Raw genomic sequence first — 26,683 nt, 5'->3', positions numbered from 1 at the left:
AGGGGGGAGAAGGGAAGAGGAGTGGGAAGTGAGGAGAGGACTCAGAGGAGTGGAGAGGAGAGGAGAGGAGAGGAGAGGAGAGGAGAGGAGAGGAGAGGAGAGGAGAGGAGAGGAGAGGAGAGGAGAGGAGAGGAGAGGAGAGGGGGGAGAAGGAAGAGGAGTGGGAAGTGAGGAGAGGACTCAGAGGAGTGGAGAGGAGAGGAGAGGAGAGGAGAGGAGAGGAGAGGAGTGGGAAGTGAGGAGAGGACTCAGAGGAGAGGAGAGGAGAGGAGAGGGGAGTTGAGGAGAGTCGTGACTAGTCCCATCATGCATCAGGGAGGGGTGTTGGGGGAGGTAGGTGTGTGTGTGTGCGTGTGTGTGTGTTTTTGTGTGTGTGAGATCAGCTCTTCAAACAGCTGACATTTGCCCCCTACAGCCCACGTATCTCTCTCTCTCCCCCCCCCCCCCCACACACACACACACACACAGAGGGAGGGAAAGGGAGGGAGGGAAGGAGAGAGAGAGAATTAATTTGATACATTTTTGTAGTCATTTATTCCACTGGTTGTAGTGTCCAGGGTGACCTGCAGGGGTCCTTGGAGGAGTTCCAGGGGGTCCCCAGATAAATGTCTTAATAATAGGCTATATAGCATCAAAAATGTTTAACGCTCTACCCCTTACACTTACTAAGTAATATACAGTCTATCTATCTAATTCACATGGCTCTGGGCCTGGTATGTTTGTGAGCGTGAGCGTCTGTGTGTGTCGTGTGTGTGCGCGTATGTGTGTGTTGAACCAGGTTTGAACTTGAACTTCCCAAACCGCCATCTAAAAATGTAAAATTAAATACAATTAAATAAAATTAAAACGAAGTCCTTCCTTTCTTGGTCACATCAAGGCGTTGGGCGGGGCCCGGGCAGGGCGGGTTTTAGCCATTTATTACAGAGTCATTGGGCCAGCTGCCGTCGAACGTTACGTCTCCGATTGGCTCCGAACGAGGCCGGGGCCCCGCCCCCACCACCAACCAACTAATCCACACACCACACACAGTCAGTCAAGTTCGGTTGTAGTTATACGTACCCCGCCCCCCCCCCCCCCCCCTCTCGGCTCCTCCCCTCCGTACGGCTCACAGCAGCTTAGCTTCAGTCAGCAGCCAGCGGCAGCACAAGAAGAGAACCTCGGAAACAGGTCAGAAAATATGCGAATATACATACATATACACACATAAACCCACTTACTCCGTCACTGGACGTGTTTTGACGCAATCTTTCTGCCGCACTCGACGATCAAATGTCATTCATATCATCAAATGCCATTTTTCACGCGTTGAGCGGCTTGAGCCAGATTCGGGCGCTGCTGCTACTACTACGGAAAATAGCCGATCTACAAGCTCACAGCGCGTCGCATCGGCGGCGCGCTGTGAGCTTGTAGATCGGCTATTTTCGGCCGCGCGGCGCGGTCGTGCGGCGAGGTGTATGTCAGGCGGTTAGCCCCGTTGGGCTAGTAGCGTCATGCTGCTAACCTGATTCATCATGTATTATAATAAAACGCTACTTTTTGAGTAATATTGATGGCTGTATCATGTTTATTTGGTGTTAAGGTGTTGTTTAATGTGCGTTTTCGTTTTTTAGATGTGCGATTTTCCCGTTAATTATATGATTACGATGATGATCATAATTCATAAATGTAGATGGAACATGGATGCTTTATGGTATGATAATGACACTGCAATGAGATACAGGCAGTGTGTTCTGAATCTGATTTATGTATGTTTTACACTGGCTGGGGTGAGAGATGGAGTGGGATTTAGATTTTAGAGACGGTACAATACAATTCTAAAATGTGTCATTTTAACGCATTGACGGAATGCATTGATTTTGATTTGAATGAGCACAATGCATTGAAAATGCAAGTTGAATTGGTGAAATCTGCGTTGTGAATAAATTGACACCGCATTGAACGTGAATTGCATTGCAACAGTGTAATTGTATTTTGTGTTATTACAATATTCCATGTATCTTAGTCCAAATTGTGCAGAGCGTGGTGACATGACGCTTTCACAATTCACATGAAGCTACTACATAAGATGTGGGGTCTGGCACAACATTTTCAGATAGGAGGGGTGAAGCTTCGGGGGTCATTTTGGGGTTCCTTGGCATGAAAAGGTTTGAGAACTACTGATTTAGAAGGCATTTGTAGAATGGGCCTCCGGGTCTAAATGGGTTAAAGTCTTAATTTGGGCCATGTCCTTGCCTTTCTTTCAGGGATATTATTTAGAGGGTTTTAGGGTTCATTCTTGCATCAGTATACTGCTGAAAATCCCTTCGGTTAACGTTTAGGCATTTTATCTTTGGTTTCAGTTGTAGCCCTATTTAAATAGGGTCCCGAAAGAGGCTGGGTTCACTTCTAACTGAGGTTCCATTAAAAAAATGGGGGGGAAATGTAACCGTCACACACTGTGATGTTCTAAAGATACTTTTGTGTGTGTGTGAGAATAAATCAATTTGGACAAACTGTAGAAAATCTATTTTAAAGCAGCGGTTCTCAAACCTTTTCATCTCTTTGCTGCAGACCCCCAGCTCCAAAATAGTTTACTCCAAGATATATTCAAAGATTTGTACCAATTTTCAAATGTTTTCAAAAATCCACCCACTGTCCAGGCGTCCATAGGGATCGGGATCCCCATAAGACCGTGTAGGTTTGTGACAGCCACACCAATTTGAATATAGCATTTCCCAAAGGGATGAAGAAATTAACGGTGGCTTCACATACACTTTTAATTGAACTGTACTGTTCAATTTATGAAACACAAATATTGCCGCTGTTGACCAGGGCGTCACACGAAAGCATCAAAAGTATCCAGATCCACTCGATTCTACTTTGGCATTAGCCTCGGAAACCATATAATTTGAATCCTAAAACGTAACAGTTTTGGAGATGAGGCGATATCAAACGTATCACATCAGACAAGTATGATGAATGAAACGTATCCCCACCAGACATAAATGTATGACCAGAGGTGGGGTGGATATCACCTCTCTCTCTCTCACACACACACACACACACACACACACACACACACACACACACACACACACACACACACACACGTTGCATCAGTTGTTGCTGTAACAACAACATGACTGTGGTTTCTTCCAGGAAGTGCCAGTGACCTATCAGCTACTTCTCCTCCCAACACCAGGACCCTCCCTCCTCCTCCCCCGAGCGGCAGTCCGTGCATCGTTCTTCTCTCTCTGGTCCTTACTGACTGACTGTAGGTCTGTTTTGCATTGATTGAATACTTCAGTATAGGGAATGGGATGCACCGAATATTCGGCCACCAAAGTATTCTGTCGAATAGTGGCCAAAAAAAAGAAATGCATATTCGGTATTCGGTCCAGTTGATTTTAGAGCCGAAACCGAATAGTCAAAGAACCAGGGTTAACTGTCGTGTCGTGGTGATGTGAACAAAATGTGATCTTGTCTTATGCCATTATCATGTAGCTCTACAACAAAGGTACGGCCATGACAGCAATGGTACAAAAACTGGTATTTCTTTTTATAAATTATATAATTATTAATCATGTTTGACTATTCGGTTTTCAGGCAACTGTTTCCTATATTCGTTGGTCTATCGGTCTATCCCTACTATAGTACTCAATACTACTAGTCAGAAATGTAAATGTCAGTAAGACATTCAAGGCTAAAAGGATGGGACAAAAAAAAAGCATTGTACTTGTTTCCATTGTGGTCCTATGTATTCAATTCATCAACAGCTATGAGAAAGCTGTTGATGAATCTGCATTTATCTGTTGAGAAATGGTGGAATTAGCTCATCTGCAAGACCACCTCAACATCACAACGCTGTGTTGTGCGCTTTGTATCAGCTTATATTTTCTATATACTATTATTAAACATTTTGGAAAATACAGGTACAGACATAGTAGTATTGGCTTTAATGTTATTATGTACAATAGAAACGTCTTACAAATACTGCAGGTAATCTTTTTCTTTAAGATGTTGATGGTAAAATGGCCTCAGACTTGAGATGTTTTTGGATATACCGTGATTCTGCATAGGGCAACAGAGATGGCTCACTCCTTTACTTAGTTACATTTAACACTGGAAAAACTATGGTTAAGTGGAAAAACTAATCAATTAATTGCAAAAAAAACCCCAAAAACTAGTTGCCGATTCATCATTCAATTGCTATTACAAACTTTTAATTACTAATTGAATAATCGATTTGATTACGATTTAATCGTTGCAGCCTCGACGATAACATCCCTTCACAGCCAAAGATCATGGACAAAACGGAGCTGATCCAGAAGGCCAAGCTGGCGGAGCAGGCGGAGCGCTACGACGACATGGCCGCCTCCATGAAGGAGGTGACGGAGCAGGGCGCCGAGCTGACCTGCGAGGAGCGCAACCTGCTGTCGGTGGCCTACAAGAACGTGGTGGGCGCGCGGCGCTCGGCCTGGCGCGTCATCTCCGCCATCGAGCAGAAGACCACGGAGGGCAGCGCCGACCGCAAGCTGGCCATGGTGAAGGAGTACCGGGAGAAGGTGGAGGGCGAGCTGCGCGAGATCTGCAACGACGTGCTGGTGAGTTCAACGTTAACACATTGAGTACGCCGACTGCCTTCAAAATATAGGCTATAGAATACCGGAGGTGTCTGATCGCTTTTACTTTGAAAGCCATGAACCGGAAACACTTTCCTAAAAAAGTTGACTTTACAAAGTGACCTCAACATCCCCGATAATCTTAATATATTGTTTTACGCTCCAAAAAGCGTTCATATTTTGCGGGAGAGACGGATGAGGAGCAGAAAATAAGTGCCAGCATATCGCTCTATTCATCACCACGGAGAGCGCCCTGGATTAGGAGCTACGAGTCATTCTTTCCGTCTCGCTAACGTGGGAGTCAATAATAAGCTAATGGTTGCACTGAGCGTTAGCATACGGCAAGCGAAAAGCGAAATGCCAAAAAAATAAATAGGAAAAATTCTGAATATTAATATCTCGCCCCGCATCGCTGGGATGTCGCTAGGACGTCCTCAGACGTCCTTAGAACTCTACTCTACTCTACTCTATGACGTTCTCAGGCGTCCTACGTGCTGTAAGTGTTAATTGAGACCTGGAGACCGGATTCTACACTTCGTCTTCTAAAATAAATCATGTCAGTTTTCTGAACATCCTTATGTTTCTGCAGTATATCAATGGTTCTCACACTATTTACATATATAAATATATACATATATATATATAATATATATATCTATACACGATTTCAAGGACCCCAAAATGATTTGTATTCGGCCGCCGGACCACCATCTGAAAATATGTTGTTTCAGTGACCTCCCCCAGAAGCAAGGATATGAGTTAGAAACGTTCGCTGTGAAAGAATATTATATTTAAAGATTTGCACACGTTTTGCAATTTTTCAAAAATTACAAGCTCGTAGCGTGGCACGCGGTGCCACATTATGAGCTTGTATATCTGCTTTTTTTTCCAAAAGCTAAAGTTTAAAATAATGGTTAAAGTGGTTCAAAGCTGCCACAGATGTGTTCCGTGCAGGACTCAATGTGTTAACACCCTGACCCACAGCAGCTGGTCTGTCGCTATGCCCGTTTCTGAGGCGGCACGGGGCTCACCGAAAGTAGCCGATCTGCAAGGCCACCACACCAATCTACAATTTAGGCATTTAGCAGAGGTTTTTTAAGCGAGAACCAACACAAGGTAATGAATCAAATGCATCGAAATGGTCATCTAGGATCATAAATAAACCAAGAACCTATCGTCAGTCTAACAGTACAATATCCCGTACATTGAAAATATAAACACTAGGATGCCAGGTCAATAATCTGTCTACATAACATGCCATCTATGCCTATACGGTCGTCTAGGGCATGGGTTCCCAACCACTGGTACTAGTACCAGTAGTGGTACTTGAGCCCCCCTCTGGTGGTACTCAGAGGAGTCGCCCAAAAAAGGACATAGATATATTAATACAGGTAGTTGTTCTGACCAAGCAATTGGTTGAAATAGGCTCTCCAGCCGTGCTGAAGTTAGCACGACAGCACACCTAGCCGTAAGATTTTAGAAAGGATCACATTAGAAATGTATCAGTTGTGCATCAGAGCAGCAGCGAAATTGTCAAAAACAAAAACTATTTAAAGAATAAATACAATGTTCCTCCTGGGTTAAGAATAGCTGGTCTACGCTCATGTGTTTTAACATCAGTTATTGTGGTGGTACTTGGAGAGCCAGATATTTTCTGATGGTGGTACTTCAGTATAAAAGGGTTGAAAACCCCTACTGGTCTAGGGCATACGGGTCTAGGGCAAGCGCTACGGGCTAAAGTGGAGTCTGAAGAGGTTTGAGTTTTCAGACTACGGCGGAAGATTGGAGTTCGGTTTAAGCCAACATAAAGTGCAGTCCAAACGTGTCAGATAAAAGCATGAATGACATGCTCAAAAACCCATCACTAAAAGAAAGCTCAGATTTGATTTGAGCAAGCAGCCTTGGATGATAGAGTAAAAGTCTCCTCAGTCTCCCTAGCATCTAGACTGCGACCGTGTGTGGGCGTCTGTCTCTCCTAACGTTATCTAGCGTTTACAATGTTGGAATAATTAGCCAGTGTTCCTGTCGTACTGCTGAGAACATAATGAGCACTTCTACGAAGCTCTGAAAGGAAAGACCCCCTTTCTTATCTGGGACATTTATAGTCACCGCTATACTCTCCACAAGTAAAGCCTACGCAATCTGCTATCAAATTTCCTTTTTTTGTTTTTGGTGATTATTATTTCATCGAACAACACAGTTAAAGATCTATAAGGGTCCATTTGGTTACCAACTCTCCATCATTTATCTGGGGGGGACCACCTGGACGCTCCTCAAGTACCACTGACGGTCCATGGACCACGGGTTGAGAACCAGTGTCCTAGGGCGTTGTTGCTCGGCCGCTCCCTCAGCTCACCTCTAGACGGTGACCGGTCACTCAGGTGATTCCTATCATTTCGCAAGAAAACCTGCTCCCATTGATCTGTGGTCAGTGGAATGACCTTCCTTTATTGTCCTCTCTCTCTCCACACACACACACACACACACACACACGCATACACATACACTGTGCTAATCAATACCTGCTGCTTTCTACTGGAAGAAGTACTTCCGTTCTTTATCTAACCCATTGAGACCTGAGGCCAATTGTCTTTGGAAAAAAAACCTAGGTTTCTGTGTCAGTGGTTCTCAAACCTTTTCATGTCAAGGACCCTCAAAATTATATGTATATCTGGCTGCAGATCCCGATCTCAAAATATTTTGTGCCAGAGAGAATATTTCAATGAAAAGTGCTTAAAAGAATAGAGCATTAAATCACATGTGGTTTATTTTATGTTCAAAAGTGTTACGCTGATCGGATCTGCTACTTTTGATGCTTTTGTTGTGACGCTGTAGTATGATCAAGTAGGGCTTTAATTTACAACAAGGCTTCCATAAGCGTGTGTACACACTGGTGTCATTGTGACATCATCAGGCTGTGTGTGGGAGGGGGAAATTCCCCGTCAGTGAGGAAAGAGATTGTGACCTTTGACCTCTGTCTGTCTGTCTGTCTGTCTGTCTGTCTGTCTGTCTGTGTCTCTCTCTCACTCTCTCTCTCTCTCACCCTTATTTGAGATAATCGCAATTACTTTGCATATTCGTAAAAACTAAAAGTCCATGCATTTTCCAGAAATGGCAGATTTCCGCTATTTAAACATGTTTTTTTAAAGTATAAAATTATGAAATTTGTCAATTTCTTTGTGTTGAATCGACTATTTCATTTCGAATGAAGTCGACTAAATGAGTCAATGGAAAGATTGAACCGCAGCAGTTGGTACTAGTACTAATAACGAACTCAGGTTCTCAGGTAAATCACAGCTCATCCAATTAATCGACAATCAATCGATAAGGTGAACCGACTATCAATAGAGGAATTAATGGAATATTTGCATCTCTAGCACCGTGTGTGTGTGTGTGTGTGTGTGTGTGTGTGTGTGCGCGCGCGTGCGCGGTAACTGGGTCAAGAGATTGGCGGTGCAGTTGGATTAAGTGTAGTTCTATGTGCATTGTTTGTCTGGTCGAGAGTCGAGGCACACACACACAGGAACGAGGCTTTGCTCCTACAACAGTGAACACTGTACAGGAAATGTCACAGGTTCAAACTCCTCCCCCTTTGTGTCCTGTAGATAATATTACCGTACTTCCTCAAAATTTAAGCCCAGACAAGGCGAGTACTAAATGATATCTCTATATCGTTGCAGAAATCTCCATATTTTAACGTTTTTCTTTAAAAAAAGCAATTTATGATTCATCTTTATCCAAAGCACTTTACATTATAGTAGTATATTGTGAAACAGTTAATTTAATTAATCAATTTAGTCGTTGATTTGTTGATATATTAACTAATCGATACTGTATATGAGGATTAAGGCTGTCACTGTTACATTGATGTTGACCATTGTCAATAATTAACAAATAATTACGATTTAATTGTGTTTCTGTTGCTGAAATGAATAAGATACATTTTATTTGGCCTTTAGGCTTCGCAATCAAAAATTGGACCTAAAAACTGTAAGGATAGCCGCTATTTGTGCTTTTTTACATGTTGAATGTTATTATTCATCATGATGATTTAGGCACACATTTTTGTGATCTCAGATAATTGCTATTAGACGATTATGTATTATAAAATCATTAGACAGGCCTAATGAGGATGGGTCACAACGACCACCCATCCTGCCTCTCTCTCTCTCTCTCTCTCTCTCTCTCTCTCTCTCCTCTCTCACAGATGCCAGATAATCATTAGTGTCATATCACGATATGGATCTATGAGCCATAGTTATACAGCAGGCTTACATATCCACTGTGTAAGTCACTAATCCACAGTCTTAATGCACACTACCCCCCCCCCCCCCCCCCCCCCCCCCCCCACACACACACACACACACACACACTGTGTACTAGGGGAAACATGATTACATTTTGATCACGTCGTCGCAACAAATCAGTAGGTTTACGAAAGGTAACCTCGGCTCTAAAATCAACCGAATACCGAATATTTGGTCAAATGGATTTGGTGCATCTCTAATTTAGTAATGTTATGTGTACTTGTGTTACTGTACTTGTGAGGGCCAAAAATGTCTGGTTCTCACAAGAAAAATGGTGCTTTATGCTTTAGAATTAGGCTTGATTTATGCTTATTTGTACTTTGCTGTTGCACACCCCAAAGATAAAAGAAGACCACAGCGCGGCGTGCTGTGAGCTTGCTGTTTTTTTGAGCGGTGCTTCCGCTCCATTACGCAGCTATGTGTCTGTACGTACGTGTCCGAGCACGGAAAGATGCAACACGGTAACTCTGTCACTTCTCGACCTATAATTGTGACAGCCCTACTGATGTGTGTGTGTGTGTGTGTGTGTGTGTGTGTGTGTGTGTGTGTGTGTGTGTGTGTGATGTAGGTCATTGTATGTTGATGTGTTGTAGTAGTCGTGTTATTGCAGCATCTGGTCGAACAGCTGCTGCTACAGTCATCATTACGTAACCCCACACACACACACACACACACACACACTCACACACACACACACATATATATATTACTGTATTTGTGAGTACATCAGTAGGGCTGCTGTCGCGTTTATGAAACCAAAATAGAAATTTGAAGGTTTGCCCCGGACCCAAACTAGTGGATATCCTAATACCTAAGAAATGAAAAAAAGACCTGAGTCAAACTAAATGTAATGTCTCAACTCTGGCCCCATCCCCAGGTCAAATATGATTATTTTGGGGGCTCCCACCCAGGTCAAATATGGTTATTTTGGGGGGTCGTGGCCTGGAAAGGCCGAGAACTACTGGTGACAAAAAATATCGATATGAATCGGTAATCGATTTTAACATTAACGATGCGACTACATCGATGCACGCGTTTTCTGGATCGGTCAAAATAGCGTCTGCATCGGACGTTGGTTTGATCCTAAAGTTGTGAATCGATATAATCCAACTAACTGCAGGAAAAACACAGATGTACAACCCCAAAGCGCTGTGCATTGCGACCCGATTGCGACTGGTAGATAACTTGTAGATCTGCTACTTCCAGCGTAGGACGGGCGCATGCTTATGACGCTCTTTAACTATGCAGCAGCATCAGCAGCCGGTGACAGTCACAACACACGAGCAGCATAAACCACTCGTCAGACAGGATACACACGCAGATACGACACACATCTGTGCTTTCATCCACGCTTCCGTAGCCTTTCAAATCTTATTTCCCATCCCATGCACAAGCAAAGTGATATCAGCAGCTTCCACCCGATCTGTGGTGGTGTCTGACGAGGGTAGCTAGCTAGCATGGGAGCTAGCCTCGGTACCAGGCTTTCACTTTGTTGGTGCAAAAATTGAAAGCCTGGAGGAACGCATTGGCCGCTCTGGTCTAAAAGTGGGAGTCAACCCTTCCGGGTGGGCGTCGCTCCAAATGATGTGATGTAGCGCTGCACTAGGGGGGAGAGGAGGGGCCGGCGGTGACGGACAGATCGATGAGATCCAATCAGGGTGCGCGTTTTTCTGAGCCGCGACCCTCCCATCTAGGCCAGAAATGTCTAGCGTTAGCTCAGGCTACATGGGAGCTAACGTTAGTTTAACTTCCATATAGTTAGGCGTTAGAAGGAGTCCTCCTTAATAACACGATGGTATTTTTCCATCCGTTCCCCAACCCCTCACACTCGCTGCTGCGTTTACACGGTCAGACACAAAGACGAATGGGAATATCATTTGGAGCAGCTACACGTCTGTTGTTGGCTTCCTTTAACAATGAATGATAGACTGTATCGTTGCGTCTGCACGTGTTTAATGGTCAAAACTATGCACTTCCAAAAACTCAGAGACATGCCACCACCTATAAGTTCAAACCCACCTCTGGAATATTGCTTTCCCCAGCTATCTCATTCCACATTAATTAATTTTATTCCATAGTTTTTCTCTAATACAGTTGTTTTTATTTGTTTTATCATGTTCCCCTTGGAAAGTGTCTTTAAGTACTCAGAGAAGCATTATATAAATAATATTATTATCACTTATTATTGCGAATGCAATGAGCACTAACTATGAGACCCTGCAGATCATGTCTGTCTGTCTGTGTGTCTGTCTGTCCTGCTGTGACACCACACGCCCGCCACCAGAGGGCGCAGCTGTAGCACACACACAAACACACACACACACACACACACACCACACACAGAGTAGAAAACATAAAGAATTACTAACTAAAAAGAAAAATAAAGTACGTAATTTATTCTAATTGTTGTTATTCCCGCGTTTGCGCGTCTTACTTGTTAATACTTGTTTTATTGCCTATGGTTATCTTGTCACTATTCATTGATTCACTCGTATCCAAATCCATTTGGAAAAAAAGCTCACTGCTCAGGTCAAATAGGCCTATTGATATGCAATTAAAATGACATTAATTGAGATTAATTAATCACAAAGCCTCCAATTAATTAGATATTTTTTTATGAAGTCCCAAACCTATTCTTTATAGATCTAGCTTCACATAAAAAATCTAAAAAAGGTTAAATGTGTCAGATCGCACCGTATCTCATCGCATCGCATGAAATTACATGAAATTCCAAAAATCGAAATCGCATCGATTTGGACTGAATCAAATCGTATATAAAATGTATCGTCTCCGAATCGCATCGTAGCCCATGCGTATCGATACGTTTCGAATCGTCTTGTAAGGGAGAGATGCACACCCCTACCGAGAACCACTACCCTACCATCATACAAGAGTGTTTCACAAAAATAACCACTTCTTTCATTAACCCCATGAACCCCCTAGCATCCATTATTCTATTTATCGAAAATAGCTCACAAAGCATCACATTTTCACTATATTCAAAAAAAGTAATGGTTTTGGGCATCGCTCCAGCACGAGTTCACCACCACGAGTTCATACAGGAAACGGAGTACTAGTGGTCGCCTCGTTCGTGCAGGAAGTGGAACACGGTTGATTCTTTGTATCTGCGTGGCTTTTCTGGGTGAAGTCACCGCTTGTGGCGGAAGGACGGGTGACCTAGAAGTGATTCACAACTCACTTCGCACCGGGGGACTCTGTTTGAGGCGTGCGTGTAGTTGTCTTTTCAAAAAGATATGCCAAAATGTCACAATGTCTGATAAAATGGAGCTTAGATGGTTTAGCACACTGGTTTCTCACCTGAGCCGTCATTGGTATGAGTCGAGTTCTCTGTCTGTCTCTTTGTCTCCGGCTGTCTGTCTTTGTCTCCGGCTGTCTGTCTTTGTCTTTGTCCCCATCTACATGGATTAAAGTTCTCAGTCGCCATGACAGATTTGAGTCATTGTTGACTAAAATGTTGCGCACGTTGCATGTTGTCCTAATTTCTGACTTCATCATGCATCTCGGTTAGAATATTAACGCTTCTAAAGAGAGATCAGCCTTATACGCTGGCGATGTAGTAATGGAAGATTTCACCTCCCGGGTGGGAAGGCTGACGTTAAAGGGTGAATTACTCCCGATGTGCAGGTTGGTGCCTTGGATGGTTTCCACCGCCATCGGTGTATGAATGTGTGGGTGAATGGGTGAATGTAATGCACAATCTATGTAAAGCGCCTTGGATAAAGGCACTATATTAATGCACCATTTACCATTTACTGTAATGTAATGTGGCTTTAGAATGAGAATACCTAAACGCCATTAACCCATTCAGCCATTCCATTTAGCTATTGAAAAATACCAGATCTACAATCTCATAGCACCGAGTGCACTGCTACGAGCTTGTAGATCTGCTATTTTTAGAAAAATCATGAAAATTCAAAAGTCTTTGAATTTACATTCTTTCAGAGCGAACGTTTTTAACTCAAATCTTTGCTTCTGGGGGGTCCCTGGAACAACATATTTTCTGATGGGGGTCGGCGGCCAATTACATAATTTCTGAGGTCCTAGTTTGAGAACCACTGATATAGAAACATAGGTTTTTCAGAAAATTGTCATGGTTTAGAAGACATTTGTAGAATCAAACTTGGGTTTAAATGCATTAAACCTTCAGTCATGATATTTTATTTTGCTTTTTTGTGTCTGTGCCTGAAAAAAATTACCTCGACAAAATTCAGTCCGAACCTGAGCCCAATACCTTGATTACCTTCTTTGAAGATTGCAAACAAACAAGATTCTCTAATTGACCGCAGTCTCGTTAAACCTTGTATGTAGGATTTGTCACTGCCGTTTTCCATGAAACGTGAGAAATGAAGTACAGCCCACGTAGATCTTAACCCTCTCCTCTAGTCTTTCAGCCTGTTTTTTAATAGTTGAGAAATGATTTATGTTGGTCTTTCTGAAAGGCATGGGCGTCGGTGGCTCAGGCGTAGAGTGGCCGGATGGCAGCCACGAGGTTCCCAGTTCGATCCCGGGCTCCCCCAGAGTTTGTGTCGAAGTGTCCTTGAGCAAGACTCTGAAATCTGAATCCCTAATTGCTCCTGATGTGCAGGTTGATGCCTTGCATGGTTTCCCCTGCAATCGGTGTATGACTGTGTGTGCAGTTGAATGTAATGCACAATCTATGTAAAGCGCCTTGGACAAAATGTACCATGTACCATTTTCGGACAAATGCTCAGCCTCTTATCAAGAATGTTGTACCAACCCAGCAAGTCTGTTAACCTCTGTTTCTGTCTGTCTCTCCGTCTGTCTCTCTGTCTGTCTGTCTGTGTCTCCTCAGGGTCTGCTCAACAAGTATCTGATTGAAAATGCGACTAACCCAGAGAGTAAAGTGTTCTACCTGAAGATGAAGGGAGATTACTTCAGATACCTGGCCGAGGTCGCCTCTGGAGAGGACAAGAAAGGTATGTCTGCCTGCCTGCGACTTCACTGTGACTACTTGGCTTTTAAAAGTCCTGGCGTCTCTGTAGCAATGGGACTACCAGTATATGACAATGTCATTGTGTTCCAAAATAAGTGTGATCATAACGACGTTGTCATAATCTCGTTGCTGTCGGTGCAGAAACCTCTTGTCTCCATATATTTAGCATTTTGTGTTTTTGCTTAACCCATTTAGACCTGAGGACAATAAAAAAAAAAGCTTTGTTCATGTCAAGGACCCCCAGAATTATCTGTAGCCCCATCTGACAATATGTTGTTCCAGGGACCCCTGGAACAGATTTGGGTTAATTAATTTACGTCGGATGCCCAGGACGGAGATTAATCAAAAGACGGTACATTCATCATTCCATAACCGAGCCGCACCGCTCTACAGGCTGGGAGCGCCTATTGGGCAACATTTGATGTAATTTCCCGTTGGGACGTCATCCACAGTGGTCCGGGATCCACAGTGGATGGGATCGAAAATCTTAAAACGTGAATAACTCTTGATCTAAATCAATGCTTCCAATTCTAACCAAAGATTGTGTTTTTGACGTCCCGTCGCTGTCCCGTCGCGGTAGAAGTGATCATACCTACGTTGGTTGTCGATCCTCCAAAGGGTCTTTTGGCTACATCTAGCACCATCCAAGATGGCGCCGTGCCACCTTGAAATGGGCACTGAAGCTGCAAATCGCTGTGCGCGCTGATTTACTGGTTCCAACTACATCCGGGCATTCAAGGTGTTAGTAGATATAACATCAGAATTTGGCTGAGAAAACGGCCTGCTTCAGAATTGTCCTTTTAATGGACAGTGATCCGACGATCCCTCCATATTAAGCGAATACTTTGGCTACAGCAGTAAGGCGAAAAAAAAACCTTGAGCAGAGCCTGGGCTCTAGGTGGGCGGCCATCTGCCTCGACCGCTTGGCTTGAAAAAGAAAGGGGGGAGGGGAGGGGGAGGCACAGAGATGCACAGCACCAACAATAATAGCTAGAAGTGCACACTGCAGTTCATATCGTATGTAGTCCGCTGGTTCTCAAACCATGGGTACCTCTTTTCTCCATGTCCCCCTGTCAGAGACCATGGGTAACTCTTTTCTCCATGTCCCCCTGTCAGAGACCATGGGTAACTCCTTTTTCCTCCATGTCCCCCTGTCAGAGACCATGGGTACCTCTTTTCTCCATGTCCCCCTGTCAGAGACCATGGGTAACTCTTTCCTCCATGTCCCCCTGTCAGAGACCATGGGTAACTCTTTCCTCCATGTCCCCCTGTCAGAGACCATGGGTACCTCTTTTCTCCATGTCCCCCTGTCAGAGACCATGGGTAACTATTTCCTCCATGTCCCCCTGTCAGAGACCATGGGTAACTCTTTTCTCCATGTCCCCCTGTCAGAGACCATGGGTAACTCTTTCCTCCATGTCCCCCTGTCAGAGACCATGGGTACCTCTTTTCTCCATGTCCCCCTGTCAGAGACCATGGGTAACTCTTTCCTCCATGTCCCCCTGTCAGAGACCATGGGTACCTCTTTTCTCCATGTCCCCCTGTCAGAGACCATGGGTAACTCTTTCCTCCATGTCCCCCTGTCAGAGACCATGGGTAACTCCTTTCTCCATGTCCCCCTGTCAGAGACCATGGGTAACTCCTTTTTTCTCCATGTCCCCCTTTCAGAGACTATGGGGTAACTCCTTTTTTCTCCATGTCCCCCTGTCAGAGACCATGGGTAACTCCTTTTTCCTCCATGTCCCCCTGTCAGAGACCATGGGTACCTCTTTTCTCCATGTCCCCCTGTCAGAGACCATGGGTAACTCCTTTCTCCATGTCCCCCTGTCAGAGACCATGGGTAACTCCTTTCTCCATGTCCCCCTGTCAGAGACCATGGGTAACTCCTTTCTCCATGTCCCCCTGTCAGAGACCATGGGTAACTCCTTTCTCCATGTCCCTCTGTCAGAGACCATGGGTAACTCCTTTTTTCTCCATGTCCCTCCGTCAGAGACCATCGGTAACTCTCAGACAGCGTACCAGGATGCGTTGGACATCAGTCAGAAGGAGATGAAGCCCACACACCCCATCAGACTGGGGCTGGCCTTGAACTTCTCCGTCTTCTACTACGAGATCCTCAACTCGCCTGACACAGCCTGCAGCCTGGCCAAGAAGGTACGCACACACACACACACACACACACACACACGACTGATTTCGGTCATTTGGACTATGGAAGCATGGTGCGCAACGAAACCAGCCCACCTACAAGCTCTCAATGCGTCGGGAATTGACAGCTTGTAGATCGGCTATTTCCAGTTACTGCCGGATTAAATTCATAAATAATCCACCCACTGCCAGTGATGAATGACTTTAACTACATTTTGAAGCCAATACCTTTGTACTTTTACTGTACTCTGTTCCGTGTAGGAACAGAGTGCATTCTGTGATGGATTTGCCCCAAACACATGAACGCACTGCCGTTGAACGTGCACGAACGCGCACAGACGTGCTGCCGTCGTGAACGTGCACAATGATAGTCAACGGACCATTTGTGTCATGTTTGGGTCCACTCTGCAATACCAAATTCTGCCACTATGTCCATTTCGCCTCAGGGTTTCCTCTGGGTGCCGTCTCTATTCATATATACTCTAAGGTTTGTACACAGAAGTGAAAGGTTACAAAACTGATTCAAATCTGGCTCCACCACCCCTCCCATCGAGCCATGTCACTTCAGGCTATGGGTTGTTGTTGCTGCTCAGCTCCTGGCCCTGGGAGGGACCCATTGGATATTTGCACTCATAATGGCTAAATATGGCATTCAAAATGTATGAATGTTTCTATCGAATATCTTAGTTATGGTAACGGGTACGGTCGCCCCTTTTCCATCTCGCCCCACTATTCTACCTGTAAATAACAAACATAATTCATGTTTGTGATTATATAAAAGGTATTATATTCATTTTTAATAGTTAAGTTCACTCTGTATATCTATGGGCATAATAGCATGATGATGCCATTACAAAACATAGGCTACAGCAGGAGAAATGTGTTTAATAAAACGAAATGAACTGCTAGAAGGTCCTAAATTAACTTAATTAAGCAGTCACCGTCTCTGTCTCATGTTATTCTTTACAGAGTATAGAGATGACTACTATACAATTATATAAATCTGTATACAAGATCATTTCAGATGATCTTGGCACATGAATAATGTTCATGTGACAAGAATGAACATGAATAGCAGCCTTGCTAGCCTAGTGGACTACTACGCAGACTAAGAATGAACATGAATAATGTTGTATTTTACGGGTTATATTTATATTATATATTGCATTCGCATTTTCAACTACTGGGGTTGAACACGCCGTCACACCCTCGCGCTGTTATTGGCTATGACTCCGCCTCACTACCCCACTAATTTCTACTTCTACTAAAGAAAGAGGCAGCGATGGAGCCATAAGTCCATATCCATAAATTCGGGGACATAAACTGCGCAAAATACTGTTAAACATGACGGCATCAGCCTGCTGCATCCTCCTAGCTGTTGTGTGCTAAGCTAAATCATCATACAGAACCACAACAGTCAACACGGCATTGACCAGGGTTGCCACATTGACTGAGAGGGAAACAAGCAACCAGGTCTATGAAAGTGTTAACAGGCCAGATCAAGTCAGAAAATCCGAAAAAGTCAGAAAATAAATCTAGAATAAGCAACAATATTGCTGACTGTCAAACATCATTGTCCAATGTTGTTTTAGAGCAGTGATTCTCAAACATTTTCATGTCATGGACCACTAATATTCTATATATATATATTAATATATATATATATATATATATATGTATTATATATATATAATATATATATTTACTATATATACACACCGGTATATATACAGTGTACACAAACCGTATATCTAGGTGTGCCCCGAGATTTTTAGGCTATGAAAAGTGTGCCCTGGGACAAAAAGGTTTGAGTTAAGCGGTGGCCAAAAGGTAGATCACGATCTACCAGTAACGTCAGATCAGGGGTTTTGTCGGCCAGCGCCAGAAATGCTCCCCGACAGCATAATCGGAGCAAATACCGGGCAGTGTCTATGAGCCATAATGTGTTGACTACACTACACTAATAAGGACACATAATAATAACTAATAACCCATCCGTTACTACATGTGGAGTCAACTCCCACAATTTCCTTCTTCCCATAGTGCGCGGCAAAGTAACTCTAGGATGAGTGGCCGCGAAGCGGCCGCGAAATTCTAGTATTGTATAATATATAATATAGTATACAGTAGTTGACATAGATACTCCACTGTTACGTTCTTAGTTTATACATGATTCACGATAACTACTTTTATATATATGTGATGTATGCCATGCTTTTGTTTTTGCTTAAATGTAAGTCGCTCTGGATCAAGAGTGTCTGCTAAATGCCTAAATTGTACAACATCATTATACAGGGGATAATGGAGGGGAAAAAGGCAAAGATATAAAGATATATTTTTTTTTCCTTTTTTTTTTGTCATGTTCTGAACCACCGCTGACTGTTGTTGTACATGCAGGCGTTCGACGAGGCCATCGCAGAGCTGGACACGCTCAGTGAAGACTCGTACAAAGACAGCACGCTGATCATGCAGCTGCTCCGAGACAACCTGACAGTACGTACACGCGCGCACACACACACACACACACACACACACAATTTCAATTCAAAGGGCTTTATTGGCATGAGAAAACATACGTTTACATTGCCAAAGCAGAAAGAACAATACAGCAATACAATCAAAACAAAAATTATGTACATTTGAAGGTCAGAATCTTCAATAGATCAATTTCTATGTACCAAGATCACTCGATGCAGGTATAGTTGCAGGAATATACACAATGATTAGTCTTTAGGGTGGTTGTGTTCCATTTGATATCCTTCTCCTATCACAGAAACTCACAAATCTTGCTGCTGTGTTTGCACATTGTTGTACTTCGCCCAGCAGATATGGGAGTTTTTCGTCATTAGTCATGTTTTCAAAATCTCTGTTTGTGGTTGTAATCTGTGGGAAGTATGTGTCTCTGATGTACAATGGACAGATGGTTAGGAAGTGTAGCTCAGTTTCCACTTCATTTTGTGTGCAGTGGGTGCATAGTCTGTCTTCTCTCGGGATACAGGTCTGCCTATGACGGCCTTTCTCGATCGCGAGACTGTGCTCACTGAGTCTGTACAGTACCTAGTTAAGATTTTTCTTTGTTTTGAGTCGGTCACGGTGCTCAGGTATTCTGCCACTGTGTATTCTCTGTTTAGGGCCAGATAGCATTCTAGTTTACTCTGCTTTTGTGTTGCACACACACACTACTTTGATCATAATACCCCATTACTGAATGTCACTCTCCAGGTTTTCTATGACACTGATTCAAGACGACACTGGAATATTATGAATCCACTAGGACAGTGGTTCTCAAAGGTTTTCTTTTCAAGGAACCTTAACTCTCAGAGTTAAAGACCTTTAGTGTCCATTTAGGGCTGGCGCCAGAGAAAGGGCCTTTCTGTGTGGAGTTTTGCATGTTCTTCCCGACCTAGGGTAGGTACCCTCACAAAAGAAATCATGCAGTAATCCTGGTCTCTAAACTGCCTCCCCCTGGCCAGCCGCTCCGGCTGATGGAGGGGAAAAGGAACTGGTTGGAATAACGTGTTCCTTCCACTGGCTTGACAGTAAATAGGAATATAATGATTAATCATGGTTGTTCCTGTTCTTTCTAGTTATGGACGTCTGACAATGCAGCAGAGGAAGCTGAGCCTGGCGAAGGGGAGAACTAGAGCGCCCCCTGTCGTCTCTCCCAGAGAACTACAACCTTTTTACACGTTCTTTCATTCCTTTATCGTTCCACTTGAATATAATGTTCAACGCCCAGTGTCTCCATAGCCGTGTGTGTGTGTGTGTGTGAACATGGTTAATATCGTTGCTGTTGGGTGAAAACTTCATTGTGACCAAGACTGTAACTTTTCAGGATTCAAATTCGCCGATGTACAACCTCGAAACGCGCCGCAACGCGCTTTTGAAATCGCCACCTTTTTATACTTTTGTGTGACATTGGTATGATGACATGGGACATTGATCTAAGGATTAAAAAAAACACATATGGAGATAAGAGGTTTCTGCCCGACGGCAATGATATGTTCTGTGTGTGTGCGTGTATGTGTGTGTGTGCGTGTGAGAGAGAGAGAAAGAAATTTGAGATCATTAATTGTCTTCAACATGGTTAATATGTTGTGTGTGTGTTTGTGTGTGTGTGTGTGTGTGTGTATGTGCGCGCGCGCGTGTGTTTGCATGTAGAATACGTGTGCCAGATTTTTGACCTGCTAATCCACTCCTTGCACCTTCCTGCAGCCTCCTGTCCATGAATTAATACATGAATTAATAAACAAACAACTGAGGAGAAACATGTCAATGCCAGTCTTGGTGCTTTAAAAGTAAAAAGAAAAAAAGAAAAAACACGTTTAATGAAGTACAACTTCAACTTGTGACCGAAATGCCATTCGGAACAGAAGACGGAGCCAAGTTAAACGAGTGAGTTGACCCACAAAATACAATCGTGGTTCAAAGGTTATTACATGTAAAACGGTTACCAACTTGTAGACTGCTTATTAGTCTTTAGTCTTAACAGTTTAGTGTACTGTACGTAATATTAAGGAGAGAATAAAACAATCTTTGGGATGCACAATATATGAGTCAGCTTGTCGGTATCGGCCAACGATAGACTTGTGTTTATCGTATCGCGCTCTGTATCAATTGTCGGATTTTGCCCAATATGTCACATTGATATGAGGTGTGGATTTTGTGTTGTTGGAATGACTGCTTGCTGAAAATACACTATACTGTATGTTTTCCATACGTAAGTTGCAGTAAATTTGAGATGGGTAGAAATGTTACTTGGAAAATACTACATTTATTTCGTACAGAGGAGTCGTTTGCTGAAAAAAAAAAAAAACATCTACAAGTTCACAGTGAGCTTTTAGGTCGGCTATTGTCAGCATTCGAAGTACGGGAAGCTTTAAGCTCACAACATACACCCATACCGAGGCTACAGTATAACGTTCAACACCGGCGCGAACACGTAGCATTATTGCAGTGAAAGAAAGATTTCGGCATCGGCTGAATCGATCGCAGACACGATCGGACATCGGCAAAAGATTCTGTATCATGCATCGCATGCCTATAGTAATCAATCTCCTTCGATTGCCATACCGAATATAATCTACAAAGTGTAGTAAAAAAGGGTCCGACCTCCCGTTAGTCAGACTAACACCATCTCAAACCCTAACCTCACAGGAAGCCACGGGTGATTTTTGAACCCCGCGGCACAGATTATTTGTAACCTAAGCCACGCATGTCGGGAGCCATGGGTGATTTTTAACCCGCAGCACGGGTGAGTCTTAACCGGCCACACAGTTCTGACTAACGCGATGTCTGACTGATGGGCAGTCCCTGTTTAAAAACAAAACCACCGCGATTTGTGCTTTAACCGGCACTGCTGGACTCGGCAGACGCATCTAGATCTAGTCTGAGATGCGCTGATCGACGCGACAAGTTGGCGGTGACAGACGGCAGGAATCCCGACCGGAAAGGACGTCTGAAACGCCTAAGCGCTTTTTCTTTCCCCGTTGCGTTTCGTCATAACCAGCTGTCATCCCCCCTCTCCCCCTTCCTGCCCTTCATTTTCCTCAGATTGCATGTCTTCAAAAAGAAATAGTGGCACATTATGACAAAAACAAAGACAAAAAATTATAAGTACATGCATGCCTTTTTTTTGCCACTGCTAACACTGGAATGGGAACACAATCACACAACTTAACCGATCTGTTTTCTAAATGTTTTTATTCTTTGGTCTACAGGGAGTATAAGTGATAGGTGTTGTGCTGTGTAAAGCAGGGGTCTTCAACAGGGGTTCCGCCGGGGACCCCTGAGGGCTCTTCATAGTTACTAAAAGGCGGGGCCGGGGTCAAATCTTTGTCATCGAAAGAGTTTGGAACCTCATTGCGAGGAGCAGTGAGCTTGTAGATCTGATTTCGGCAAAGAGGTTTTGGTGTAGATGTGGGGGGAGGGGGGAAAGAGCAGACCAAGCCTAATACGTGCGCATGTCATGCAGGGAATGATTATTGGAAAGAAATCTAGAAAACCACAGGGTCCCCTGTTTCATCTCTCAGCTAAGGCGTCCCTGCTTCATCTCTCAGCTAAGGCGTCCCTGCTTCATCTCTCAGCTAAGGGGTCCCTGTTTCATCTCTCTCAGTTAAGGGGTCCCTGCTTCATCTCTCAGCTAAGGGGTCCCTGCTTCATCTCTCTCAGCTAAGGGTCCCTGCTTCATCTCTCTCAGCTAAGGGGTCCCACTCCCTGCTTCATCTCTCAGCTAAGGCGTCCCTGCTTCATCTCTCTCTCAGCTAAGTGGTCCCACTCCCTGCTTCATCTCTCAGCTAAGGGTCCCTGCTTCATCTTCCTCAGCCAAGGGGTCCCTGCTTCATCTCTCTCAGCTAAGGCGTCCCTGCTTCATCTCTCTCAGCTAAGGGGTCCCACTCCCTGCTTCATCTCTCTCAGCTAAGGGGTCCCACTCCCTGCTTCATCTCTCTCAGCTAAGGGGTCCCACTCCCTGCTTCATCTCTTTCTCAGCCAAGGGGTCCCTGCTTCATCTCTCTCAGCTAAGGGGTCCCTGCTTCATTTCTCAGCCAAGGGGTCCCTGCTTCATCTCTCTCTCAGCTAAGGGGTCCCACTCCCTGCTTCATCTCTCTCAGCTAAGGGGTCCCACTCCCTGCTTCATCTCTCTCAGCGAAGGGGTTCTTGGCCTGAAACTATGTTGAAGACCCCTTATGTAAAGTATGTCCAGGTTCAGTTATCTTTTTGCTTCGCTGTAGGGCTGGGTTTCTCAGAACCTAATTTGGGACCTGTGCAGGAGGTAGTAGGCTGCTATTCCTGAATTCTGAAAACAGAACTTTCTAAACATTCTAAATGTTCCACAAAAATGATAGCGTAAATTCTAAATGTTCCAAAAACAATTGCGTAAATAGCTGCTCTGTTAGATCGTCTATTTTCGCATTTCATGAGGGCCGTATACCACCTGCGTCAGTGGTAGTTCTGGTTATAATGGGGGTGGGAAATGATCACACAACCTTTATAAAGGGTTTCTGTTCCTACTAGTCAAAAAAGAGCCAGCACTGACGGGTTTGTGCACATGTGAGAGCTTGTCGGTTCCCCCCCACCCCCAACGGTAGAGATTCAAACCACTATTGTTTGTTGTTTTTATTTTTTATTGTTTTCTTTCTGGTAACCTTTTGATTGTAATCCCTGCAGCCCTGTGAAGATGTCCCCATGCCCTGCGTAATCAGCTATGTATAACATGAAATAATAATAATTAAAAATTAAAAAAGACATTTTATAAATCGCACGTTTTGTGAGAATTTATTGAGTCTTAATTCCAGGATGGTGGATTAATCGATTGCTCTAACCTTGTGGTTCTCAAAGTGGGGTCAGCGGACCCCCAACCAAATGTGTCACCGTGGCTACTCGGTGTGCAAACGTGTATCGCTTAAATCGGGTTCCCATAACCTCGTATGTCCAAACAAACCCTTACTTTTGATGATTTTCTTTTTGTTTTTTGTTCACGATTTTGTAACTCATTTTTCACCCGTTGCAATTATCTAATGTGATCCTGGGCTCTACACACCCTCCGTCAACCTAGTCCCCAGTTCCTTTCCCCTCCCCCTGGCCCAGGCTGGCCAGGGGGAGGCAGTTTAGAGACCAGGATTACTGCATGTTTTTTGTGAGGGTACCTACCCTAGGGGACACGGGGAGAACATGCAAACTCCACACAGAAAGGCCCTTTCGTATGGGCACTGATGACGCGGAGGAGGAAACACGCCGCCAGCACCCAAAGTATCCCGAGCGGGAATCGAACCCAGGACCTTCTAGCTGTGAGGCGACGAGCACTACCAACTGTGCCACCGTGCCCCACTTTTGATGATTCTAATGCAAGGATCTTTTTGCATTTGATGATTCTAATGCAAAAATAGCAAATCTGCAAGCTTGAAATTATCTACGTCATGCTGTATGGCTACATCTGCTATTTTTTTTATATTCATGAAACATATAATATTAATATATATTTTGACATATTTTCTGGGGATCCCTGGCACTAAAATAAATCCTTTTCAGATTTGGGTCTGCGGCCAAATGCATATCAATTTGGGCGTCCAATTGGTTTGAGAACCACTGAATTCTGAAACCTTCAATATAGACTTCTTATGGCTCTAGTCTACCATATCAAATATTCATTATAAATACATAATAAATGCTACAGCCCAAGTCTTTTATATATGCTGCATTTCTCACTGTGACTTGAATAAATCATTGTGTTTAACTTTAGCTCAACTTTGAGCTATAAATAGGTTTATATTTATTTATTTACATAGGCTACATGCATTTCTTTCTTTTTTGAGCAGTGCCTCCGCTGATCCGCTCCATTACACAGCTTTGTGTGTATGTATGCGTACTTACGTGTATATGTGTCCCAGCACGGACACCCCCACACCGTAAGTGGCCAGTAGAGTGCAGCACAGCGTAAAGTGGCACAGAGTACACTACAGTACGAGCCCTGGGCACCTTCGTTCCGGGGACCACCCACACGATAACTGTCATTTCTCCACCGTTTAGGACACGGGGAGGCTTTATGGGGCTCCTGGGCATGTTCATGGGGCCCCTGGGCACGTTCATGGGGCTCCTGGGCACGTTCATGGGGCCCCTGGGGTTGGGCACGTTCATGGGGCCCCTGGGGCTGGGCACGTTCATGGGGCCCCTGGGCACGTTCATGGGGCTTCTGGGCACGCTCATGGGGCTCCTGGGCACGTTCATGGGGCTCCTGGGCACGTTCATGGGGCTCCTGGGCACGTTCATGGGGCCCCTGGGGCTGGGCACGTTCATGGGGCCCCTGGGCACGTTCATGGGGCTTCTGGGCACGTTCATGGGGCTCCTGGGCACATTCATGGGGCTCCTGGGCACGTTCATGGGGCTTCTGGGCACGTTCATGGGGCTCCTGGGCACGTTCATGGGGCCCCTGGGGCTGGGCACGTTCATGGGGCTCCTGGGCACATTCATGGGGCTCCTGGGCACGTTCATGGGGCCCCTGGGGCTGGGCACGTTCATGGGGCTTCTGGGCACGTTCATGGGGCTCCTGGGCACATTCATGGGGCTCCTGGGCACGTTCATGGGGCTCCTGGGCACGTTCATGGGGCCCCTGGGCACGTTCATGGGGCCCATGGGGCTGGGCACGTTCATGGGGCTCCTGGGCACATTCATGGGGCTCCTGGGCACGTTCATGGGGCCCCTGGGCACGTTCATGGGGCCCCTGGGCACGTTCATGGGGCCCCTGGGGCTGGGCACGTTCATGGGGCCCCTGGGCACGTTCATGGGGCTCCTGGGCACGTTTGTTCCGGGGACCATCCCCGAGGAGGCGAGGACCCCCACACGTAACTGTCATTTCTCCATGGTCTCGGACACAGGGAGGCTCGCCGGCATCATGGGGGTCGTGGATGTTTCAAACACTTTCAAGACGTTTTTTCCAAAAATAATCACATGTACAGTACAGAGCACACTACAATACAGTAACTAGTTGCACCACTCACTTCACAGGTGTGATTTTTTTTTTTTTTTTTTGCAAAATAATAAAACAACGTTACGATTCAGTCGTAACGTTGCCAAAAAAACCCATTGCCTTGTCAAACATGCAAAAATAAAATAAAAAATTGGTGGGGATCAACCGATCAATGTCAAATGTGTTATATGCACAAAATATTTAAATTAACTGAATACAAATAAAAACATGACATATTACAGTTTTTTAAGTAAAAAAATAAAGATTAACAAAGGCAAGTTTATTTTCATGTAGCACATTTCAGGAAGGCAATTTAAATGTGCTTTACATACTAAAACATTAAGAAAATATAGAAAACATATAAAGACATTCCTAGGAAAGGAAATAAAGAAGTGGTTAATAGTAAAATCTCCTGCATCCCCCTTACAGTGCATGTGTGCACTGTATGTCTAAGTATACTACATTTATTTGTTGTAAAAAGTACATTTTGTAATGAGTAGTAGGCCTAACTAGAAAGGTAAAGTTTTCAAATAATTGCAGTGGAGTGTAAAAAGAATAAAGGATAGGTCTGCAATATGCCTCTGAGATGTAGTGGAGTAGTAACAAGTACAAGTATTGAAAATACCTCCAGTAAAGTAAAAGTAGGCCTAACTCAAAATTCTACTCAACATGTAGGCTACTGTATCTGTATGTACAGTAGCCTACTCCAGACGGTGCGGTCGCCCTTTTCCATCTCGCCCCACTACTCTAGCTATAGCTATAATTCATGTTGGTAATTAATTATATATATAAGAGGTATTATAATAATTTATCAAGTTCACTCTGTATATCCACGGACATAATAGCATGATGATGCCATTACAAAACATGTAGTGTTTTATAAAACGAAATTAACTGCTAGAAGGAAGAAGGTCCTAAATTAACTTAATTAAGCAGTCGCCGTCTCTGTCTCATGTTGTTCTTTCTTAATTTGACAGAGTATAGAGATCGACTACTATACAATCAAATCTGTATACAAGAATATAATTTCAGAGAAGGAGGGAAATAGCTACTAAATTAACTGTTAACTACATTAACACATTTCGCGGGGGCGAGTTGGTAAAGGGGCGAGTCGTCTCTGATATTTCGAACTTTAGTTACTTAGATGTGTCCCAGAATGATGATGCAGATGGTCCAGTCCAGCCATATT

The 26,683-nt window shown here is 44.2% G+C and overlaps 1 protein-coding gene across 2 annotated transcripts; it reads left to right on the top strand.

Moving 5' to 3' along the window:
* The first annotated feature begins 1,066 nt into the window (after positions 1-1,066).
* LOC310877110 (14-3-3 protein theta-like) lies at positions 1,067-20,299 on the top strand. Of its 2 annotated transcripts, none has more exons than XM_083790817.1 (7): positions 1,067-1,167; positions 3,139-3,253; positions 4,250-4,583; positions 13,743-13,866; positions 15,874-16,037; positions 18,429-18,524; positions 19,619-20,299. In XM_083790817.1, exons 3-7 carry the CDS (start codon positions 4,284-4,286, stop codon positions 19,673-19,675), a joined length of 741 nt encoding a protein of 246 aa, XP_083646943.1. In that variant the 5' UTR covers positions 1,067-1,167; positions 3,139-3,253; positions 4,250-4,283; the 3' UTR covers positions 19,676-20,299. The 2 variants fall into 2 exon arrangements, with proteins under 2 accessions (XP_083646943.1, XP_083646944.1); XM_083790818.1 differs by having other exon boundaries at positions 3,139-3,257.
* The last annotated feature ends 6,384 nt before the right edge of the window (positions 20,300-26,683 follow it).

Source organism: Protomyctophum parallelum (genome assembly GCF_964188405.1).
Source record: "Protomyctophum parallelum genome assembly, chromosome: 19".
NCBI lineage: Eukaryota > Metazoa > Chordata > Actinopteri > Myctophiformes > Myctophidae > Protomyctophum > Protomyctophum parallelum.
This window is presented reverse-complemented; position numbering and strand designations above follow the sequence as displayed.

Coding starts and splice junctions, on each gene's coding strand:
- LOC310877110 (XM_083790817.1), top strand. CDS start 4,284: ATGGACAAAACGGAGCTGATCCAGAAGGCCAAGCTGGCGGAGCAGGCG. Junction 13,867..15,873: donor CTCTGGAGAGGACAAGAAAG/GTATGTCTGCCT, acceptor TCCCTCCGTCAG/AGACCATCGGTAACTCTCAG. Junction 18,525..19,618: donor TGCTCCGAGACAACCTGACA/GTACGTACACGC, acceptor TGTTCTTTCTAG/TTATGGACGTCTGACAATGC.